The sequence below is a fragment of the Frankliniella occidentalis genome, unplaced genomic scaffold (assembly GCF_000697945.3).
Source record: "Frankliniella occidentalis isolate FOCC.00 unplaced genomic scaffold, Focc_3.1 Scaffold131, whole genome shotgun sequence".
Lineage (NCBI taxonomy): Eukaryota > Metazoa > Arthropoda > Insecta > Thysanoptera > Thripidae > Frankliniella > Frankliniella occidentalis.
Window position 1 is genome coordinate 529,376 of NW_026267258.1, and position 9,117 is coordinate 538,492.

The 9,117-nt window shown below is 48.6% G+C and overlaps 1 protein-coding gene across 1 annotated transcript in view; it reads left to right on the forward strand.

Moving 5' to 3' along the window:
* Window positions 1-9,117, forward strand: part of LOC113204172 (gamma-aminobutyric acid type B receptor subunit 2) — a gene marked incomplete in the record, with an annotated part of 318,228 nt that overhangs the window by 220,647 nt on the left and 88,464 nt on the right. Inside the window, 1 exon segment of the mRNA XM_052270631.1 lies at window positions 1,952-2,119. Coding sequence (XP_052126591.1) covers window positions 1,952-2,119 — 168 coding nt within the window.

Below are 9,117 nucleotides of genomic sequence, written 5' to 3' on the forward strand. Positions count from 1 at the left end.
GCCTCTGAGTTTCCGGAGGTCTTTGCCCTTTGCCTCCTATCGTTACCTACCTACCTCACCGTGTTATACAAGCAACGAAGTAAGCATTAAAGTGAATAACCAATTACCTTGACCCGGCGGGAGTTGAACCTCGGACGACTGCGTTGCGAACCCAGCACGCTAACCACTTTTTTTTTTTTTTCAAACACATTTATTCAACAATTTGGCACTGGGACCACTGGGACTTGATGGGAGGGATGCTCGACTGTCCCCGTGTGACTCGACAGCCGGGTGCCGGGTGACCGTAGCCGACCCGACCGGCCGCCAGCGAGACTGGCTTGGGGATTATGTGACCCGGCAGGTATACACGGCATATCACGCGCCACGCCGTGGCCCTCAGAGCATTAATTTCAAATTCCCGTTGGTACTACCCATTTTAATTGTTTGAAGAACAAACTAAGATGAGTGCAGTTGTAACTGACTAATAACTTACTGCCTTCTTAACATTCTGTTGGCTACCCATCCCCAGCCTGTCGACGTTGAGAGGGGGCAGGACCTCGGCCCGGAGCCCAGGGCCAACCCCACGCCGGGATTTCCGCCCAGCTGTTTTGGCGTTAGGAAATTCACGGGTCACTAATCTCACGCCGCCACCAATAGGGCTCGTGTGAGTGTCGGGTCAGTTCCTAGGCACTACCGGAGTCCTCTCCTTGATTTTTACTCAAACCCGAGCCCAATAATCGAATGCACAGGTCTAGAATTTACTGTGTTAATCTGTAAATGTTAGTATAAAAAATCTTTCGAACAGCACGTGCTAACACGCAACCGTATGCTGGGTCTGAGAAAGCATTACTTTCTGTTATACTGATCAATCCAGAGGTTTTACAGAAATTTACTGGAAGTGAATTGTACAGGCTCTAGTGATTCTCCATGTTTTCTGTAATATTTCAGAAGAAATGTCGTACTATTACAGCCATTTGTAAAATTACCACACATTATGGGGAAAATTACAGGGTTTCGATAATTTTACTAATACTTTTCTGTAAAATTACCAAACTTGTAAATTTACAGAAAACATGTAGTAAATTTACCATACTCTGTGAAATTACCATAATATTTCTGTACCAGATTACAGGTATACTCTTGTAAAGTTACAATTTTTTTTAACTGTGATGATTCTTGCTTTCGTGTTCGGCGAAGGCGTCTTTGCGTTGGTCTGTAGCAAGCAATCTTTCAACCTGCTACTACTCTACCATTTTTTAAACACAGGTCGATGTGATTCCTACACTTTTGTTTTATCAGGGCATTCTCTCCGCTACGGTCGATCGGCTGGAACGACATTAATAGCCCCCTCTCCCCTTGCACTGTTGTTCAAACATTGTCACTTCACGTCATGTTTCATTCAATGTGAATTGCGTCTCACGACGTTGTTTCTCTCTACTCTCACAGTATTGTAACCAATGTGAAAATAATCACAATCTGCTTTCAAATGTTTGATTAACATGGTTTTGGTTGAGATGTGCCTTCTTGAGTCAGGCGGCGGGACGCATTGGTCATCAACAGGTGTCAGTCACGTTTGTGAAAGCCGGTAAGAGCCTGGCGCGGTGCTGAGGCGGGGTGCGGTGGTGGCAGCCTGGCCAGCCGCTTATTAAAGACCCATTCGGATAACCACAAATGTGGAAATCACATTCCAGTTTCTCTCACTCTTACCCATCCTTCTCTCAGTTTCACCTACGCTAGGCGCGCGCGCCACACACACCCACACATACACACACTCACTGCTCATACACGCGTGAAATAGAGACTACTTCCCGTCTAGTTCATTTGCGGTGCGGGGCTTGTCTGCAATGGTCGTGGTTCCCATAAAATAAATCCAATCAGAATAAAAATAACCTCGATAATAATGATAACCACAAACAAACTGATGATGGTATTTCACGTGGGGCGAGCTAAGTGGTCTGACTTTCTGTTGCAGCTGTCGTACGCGGACACCCATCCCATGTTCACGGCGGAGAACTTTCCCAACTTCTTCCGCGTCGTGCCGAGCGAGAACGCCTTCAACCTGCCACGCCTCAAGCTTCTGCAGCAGTTCAACTGGACCCGGGTCGGCACCATCTATCAGAACGAGCCGCGCTACTCACTGGTAAGCAAAAGCGAAACTCTCAATTTCAGTGTTCTTTCCGGTAACGAGGTGTGCGAATCATCTATTTTTAAAGTCGAAATTAATTTTTATTCCACTTTTAACTTGAATCGAATCTTTTAATCTGCATTTGTTGTAAAAATGGCGCGGGCAGTCTGTAATACTTTTCGATCTCGATTATAATTTCATTTTTTAATTTCATCTCTCTCTCTCTCTCTCTCTCTCTCTCTCTCTCTCTCTCTCTCTCTCTCTCTCTCTCTCTTTAACATGCCGCTCATGCTGCAAATAGTGATGTTCTCTGTTTATTTCCCACCAAACTTGCTCTTAAAGTATTCCCGGAGCAGAAGCAGGGCTCGAGACAGAGAGAGAGAGAGAGAGGGGGAAAAGAGAGTGGTCGCCCGTTGAAACTTGCCCCGTAAAGTATATGGTAAAAGTTAATGCAGGCGAGTAAACGCCAACTTTTGGGTCTGACTGGGCTATTATTTATGGCTGGTTTGGCGCCGTCGCTGCTGGCCGCGCCTGCAGCTTGCATTGTCGAAGCAAGGTGCAGCAGCAGCGGCCGATTGTACATCACGTGGTGGTGGGACGAGCCTTACCGAACGGGGGAAGGGGGTGTGGGGGATCCCGCGGCCGAAAGGGCACATTGGGACTGTTCAGCAAAAGTGACCGATGTAATAACGGCTTCGTTCACGGTTGTTTTTCCAGTGCATGTGTGAACCTGCGATGGGAACCAAAACAAATTATTTACGGTAGTGTCTGCAGTTGGTAACCGTTGGCAGTTTAGGGCGCATTATTTGCGCATAATTGCTTCATATGCTAAGCATAATGGTGCTTTTTTTTAGCGCATTATTTAAGGGTTTGGAAAAGCATAAAAGTGCACATCCCCACGCATCTCACTCACATTTAAACGATATCGAATTCCAGTAGTTCCATCGGAGCCATTTCGTGCCGCGGCCGGCGAACTAAACACGAGAAGGAATCCCAGTTTAAAAAAGCTGCAAAGCGGATCCGCATCGCACATTTATTTCATTTTCTGTAATCCCTCGTGAGGTCACTTCAGCTGTTCCTGCGCAGAGGCAAATATAGTAACAGAGAGAGGGGGGGGGGGGAGGTGAAAGGTGAAAGCGAGGTCATATGGGCAAGGATCTCGTCAGTCCTTTCAGTTTGCTCAGCACGGCAACGAGACCAAATCTCGTCGGTAGGCAAACGTGGCAGCCAGCCGCCTGTGCTCACTGGAGTTCCACCAAAGCAGTGCTCGATTGGCGCGCGCAAATGTCTCATCTCTCTTCCCTACTCTCCTACTCTCTCTCTCTCTCTCTCTCTCTCGTTGCTGTCTCTTTTCCACTCCTACGTGCCCTGCTGTCGCAACAGAAGCGGCAACATCAAAAGCGTTTCCCGTTAATTTACTCGGTCTAAATCAGATTACCCTGCTCCCTCTCTGTCTCTCCACCTATCGCTCTCTCTCCGATTCTCTCTCGGTCTCTCTCCGCCCCATCGCCCCCCTGCAGGGCATGGACACCGCCGCCCCATGCTCGCCCAGCTGCTAACGAGCCTTTCCCCTCCTCTTCTTCCCCCGCCACCCTCCCTGACCCCGTCCACTCGCCTCCCACCGCCCCGCCAGGCCAGGACGCTGCACCCACACTGTTATATTCGTGCAAAAGAGAAATGCGAGTGTGTGAAGTCTCTAGTCGACGTTTTTCTGATTGGTCCGAAATATTTCTACCGCACTACCGCAGCTCGCGCTTCTCTACTCCGCAGCTATATTCCGCCCCTTTCTTTTTGTGCCCCCTCCCCCCCGTTTTTACACACACACGGCGACAAGAATACTCTCATCATCCGCTTAGAGCCCATATCCTTTTCTATCGCCTTTCTTTATATCACCTAGTATCGTATCCAATATCGGTGCCTGCTCCCGCTACCTACCTGTGTGGAGGGTGCGTGAATCTCCTTCTCTCTTCCTCCCTGTATCTATCAACTTTTCTCTCTTTCGCTGCGTTCCTTATCCCGCTCGGGTAGCTTGGTAGAGTTCTTTCCTCTTTCTTGCCGGTCTTGTCGATTTCCAGAAGGATGTCGTTCGTTTGCTTTGACGTCGTCGCCTGCGGCCGCCAAGAAGCCAAGGCTAGGGGCACACTGCCAAAAATCCTGTTCTCAGGTACAGGGTTGGGTGGGTACAGAAAACTGGTGGGGAAGGTAAGGGATATCCGTTCACGATTCATTGCAGTGCCCTTAAGACCCAATGTTACAAATAGGTGTGGTACGGGCGAGGGGTGGATAACTCCTGAATTAGGTGTACAAATTTCAAGAATTGAATTTGAATTAGCTTGAATTGGCTTGAATTGAATTTGATTTGGACTGAATTGGTTGAATTGGTTTTGAATTGGTTTGAATTATTGCGATTTTATGTTACTAAATTAGCGTGAATTGGCTTGAATTGACTGTACATTGTCTTGAATTGGACTGAATTAGTTGAATTAGTTTTGAATTTGTTTGAATTTAATTGAATTGGTCTGAATTAGTTTGAATTGGGCAGAATTAGGGGTGTACACTTAGCAGGGGAGTTTTCCACCCCTCGGGTACGGGCTTACGAACTCGTGAATTATCAGGTACAGGCTAACCAGGCAAATTGTGTACCAGACCCGTATCGTGTACTGTTATTTTGTCCCACAGTTCAGACTGGTTTAGTGGGAGTGAGTCTCTCTCTCTCTCTCTCTCTCTCTCTCTCTCTCTCTCTCTCTCTCTCTCCCACACACACACACACAGCTCTAGCAGCTACATGGCTCAGGCTGGGCGCGCCTGCGGACCCCCTGCTCCATACCAAGTGCTCGGGCCGCTGTGCCCTGCTGTGCCGTGCTGTGTGCGTAGCCTAATATCTATGGTAATGCCTAGCGATTGGCGCTGCACCAGCCGCCCTCTCATTGTGCTGACACTGCACAGCTCCAGACTCCTGACCAAGTTTCAATAGTTATTAATTATGTCTCTCCGTCTCAAACGCGTCGCACTAATAAAATAGGGGTCGGTGTTTTCCAGTCTGTATGCACTTCAGACTATAGTGTCATGTTCGTTGTCAACATCTACCCCCCCTCCCCCCCCCCCCCTCAGACGCAACGTCCCGAAGTTTGCTTTCTCCCTTCTCTTTCTGTAACTTCTGCCATTCCAAACAAAAAGCGCGCGCGCTCTTCTTTCGTTCTCCTGCTAGACCGGAAGTATCGTCGGCTGTCATGTCGCGCCGCCCGGCCCGGCCTGCCCAAACACCACATAATGTTTTGGGCTCAAGTTGGCCGCGCTCAAGTCGACACGACGCCCTGCCCGACTCACCCTCCTCCTCCCCCCTCTTTTCTGACTTGTGGCGCCGCCCTTTTCTCCCCAAAGGGCAAACATCACAGAAATGGATCCAGCAGCACGTCATTGTGTGCTGCAATGTCCCTCCTCAGTCGCTGCTGTCCTACTCGTCTCTCTTTCGCACTCTTTTTTTTTGTTCTGTTCTCTCCTTCTTTTGCTCTCTTTCCTGCTCGGAAAACTTTTCCTATTTTGCGAGTGCCTTCCTGCTGCCGGTTGCGTACGAGGTTGCATGTATAGATATGTATGTACTAGTTCATGAAATGTCGTGTCCGGGGTTGGGTGAGGATACTGGAATGTGGGAGGGAGGGGGTGGGGGGTGAGCAAGTATCTGCGCAATACTAGAAAGGGCCCTCGTACGTAACGTGATTTCAAATCGACTAAGCAGTCTACGGTTTGGAACGAAACATGACCATAGCGTTTTGAGAGGGTGAGCTGTATATACCTATGAATTCAAACCTTCAAACAAGTTGGGAATATAATTTGAGCAATCAGTCCAAAGTTCATATCAAATGTTTTTTTTGTTTTGTTTTTTTGTTGTTGTTTTTTAGAATGAATCTAATTTCCAAAATTCAATCTTTGTAAATGAGTGTCAGAATTTTGAAATAAACTTAGTTCCAAATAGTTTGAAATTAATGTTGTCTAAACCTGTTTTGTTAATTATTCCGAAACTTTCTTTGATAACGGCTGATATAGTCCTGCTCTTCTGTAAATAAGTGTTTCCGCTTGTAATTGTCAAGTGTCTCTGTGTTCTGTTACTTCCGTAGGTCATGTCCAATAAACCAAAGGATCGTCACCGAAACATAAAACCTCTCATGTAATTCAATTACAAAATATTTAAGATTAATGTGTGTTTTCACATCACGTGCATGCTTTCGCTAACTAATTGTTCGACAGTCTCATTACTTGGGAACCGTTCTCGTTCAAAGAATTATTCAACATTTTTGGCGGCGCTACTCCCTATAACTCGTCCCCTGGGATGAGCATTCTCGCCGGCGGGTCCTCCTCCCACATGGGTGTGTGGCGCTCCCGCCGAGCGCTTTGCAGCCCCCCCCCCCCCCCCCTCCCTCTCCTCTCCCCTGTAAGCGCGAAGGGACGACATTGACGAATTGAGCGGGGTAAGCAGTTTCCCCACTGTATAGGTTGCCTTGCTAGCTGGGTTGGGTAGAGCCTCTGTTCATACCACACACCCACAGTCAGTCACTTCTTTTTAGCAAAGTTGTTTGAGGGAGAGACAGAGAGCACTGTGAATGTGAACAATATTCTCGCACATTTACAACCTCTAGTGTAATTTTTATTTCCAAAATATGTTGTAAATTTGCGAAAGCCCACTCTTGCATGCCAATCAATTGCAGGCCGATGCGTTAATGATTATTTTTAAGCTACACAACAACTGCTCGACAGTCTTTTAACTATTCATTCCCTTGACACTTTGTTTGTCGTTCGTCTGTCGTCTCTAGGCAAAGTCTCTCCTCTAATCAGAGGTTCCTGGCATGTGTTCGTGTGCCTTTGTAAGGATGTGTGTGTTGTGAAGGGGGAAGGGGGTAAGTCTCCCAAACAAAGCTTCTGATCACAAAGCGGTAGTTAATCAGATGAATGGCGTGCGTTGGTCCGCAGAGCCAGGAAACCACCCAGCCGACCTTCTTCCCCTCACCCATTTTCACTGTTACTAAATTGATGGCAACCGGAACGTTAATCGGCAATATCCGACAACGGCAACCCTTATCAAAACGGGATAATTTCACCCGATTTCACCTTACCCAGGAGCGCTTTTCCATGTTACGGAAAGCTAAGGTTAATATCAAAAACAACGAAAATCAGCAAATTATGCTAGAATCGCCATTCAAATTTTGCTGGATTCGCAAAACAACGATGTAATAGCGCTAAGTGTAGTGACCTGGCCGGAGGTAAACGAGGAGAGAGGGGGGGGGGGCTACATTCCGCACTAGCTGGTTCGGTATTTGCAGCTTTTCAGAAACGCGGCGACCGCGTCGGGTGAGTCGTGGAAGTGGGGTGTGTGGGATTGGAGCAGCAGGCTAGTTGTGCCTCTGCTCACGGTTTCTGCGAAACCGTCACCATGCGGCGCTCTGTGCGGTTCTCCCTGCCGTCTAGTCGGCGGGCAGCTCACCGCTGGTCTGGCACCGAGCCCCGGCAAGCGCGTGGTCTGGCGTGCCCCAAAGTGAATGAATGCGTTGTCGCAATTTGTTTCCCGCGCAATAAGGGGATTTCCTCTAATTTGCCGCTCGCGAGACCGCGTGTACCGCGTCCCAGCTACCGCTGCTGCCACTGCTTGTGCTTGCTCCTGCTGCTGCTTGTGCTGCTGCTGCCGCCCTCCCCTGCTTTTTCTCTAAGCAGCTTGGCCACTCCCCCACGCCACGCCACGCGAATGCTCGGCACAACACAATCACAAGGCGCCTCTCGTGATTTAAGCGGCTTCGCTGCTGGTCTTGATTTATTTCATTATCGGTTGAGAGGTTTCTTGCTGCTCGCGATGCATGCGCAGGACGGGATACGACTCGGATATTGGAAAACTAAATTACCGTTACGAATTTTTATGAATTTCACACTAAAATGACGTTTGTTTATTAGATCTGAGAATTTTACGTCATATTTTTTAGAGTTTTTAAATCACTTCAGACCCAGCTCGAAATGAGTGCGACAATTTCCAATCAAAGCGATGAGCCACTTAAAGAAAAATGCGCAGTAAAACAACAGTTTAACAACAATATCAAACGGGTAATTAAAATGACATTTCTGAATTGTGAAAAACTGCAAACCCAAAAGACACTTAGAGACTGTTGAGAATAATTTTGCTCTCAGAGGAGCAATCCTTTTTTTGAGACACACTGATCTTACTCTCCTGAGGGCACTAAATGAACCCTTAGTTCAGGCATGCATTTAGAAGGTGGGACTGAGCACCCTTGTTTTCCAGTGATATCGGTTTTGTTAAGGCACTATTTCACTAACGCCTCTAAAGTGGCATTAGACATAACACCTCTGTCTTTGCACTGCGGCGCCCGCGCCTTTTCAACCGATTCTTTACCCCGTCTTTGCCCGCCACACGGCCACCCGGTTCCGCGCCGCCCAGCATCTCCAGCCTATCTGTTTGCAAACAGGAGGCGGGGACAAGAGGGGTGTCCTGCCCCCCCCCCCCCCCCCCCCCCCCCTGCGCGCGTCGGTCGGTCGGTTCGGGGATCGGCTCTGACGTTCGGCGCCAAGGAGTTGATTCTCCGTGCAGAATAATGCATGAGGTTAGGCAGGCCCGGCACGGCGGCCCGCCCCGCCTCGCCTCGGACAACGCCACTTTCGGGTCGCAGCAGCAGCGGCTCCTGGCTATAGCGCCTGTGGGGTTGGTGTGGTGAGCACGGCCCCCCGGCCCCGTGGGGTGGGGATGTCTTGGAATGAGCCCCCGCCCCAACCCCTACCACGAGGTCCCCTACCCTCTCCCCATCCCTGCTCCAGCCCTCCTCCCCGTGCGTCCTAATGGTACTGAGTAATGAGCAGGGAGCGAGTTCTTGGAATTAAAGCGTTGGATAGTTGCGAGATCCTTGCCGCAAACTTAAGCGTTTTTAGTTGGCTAATTTTATCTAGCTGCTCATTTATGTAGGTATGTTATTTTCTACTCAAACAAAGTATGGTTTCAATTCTTCTTCGTCTTCATATTA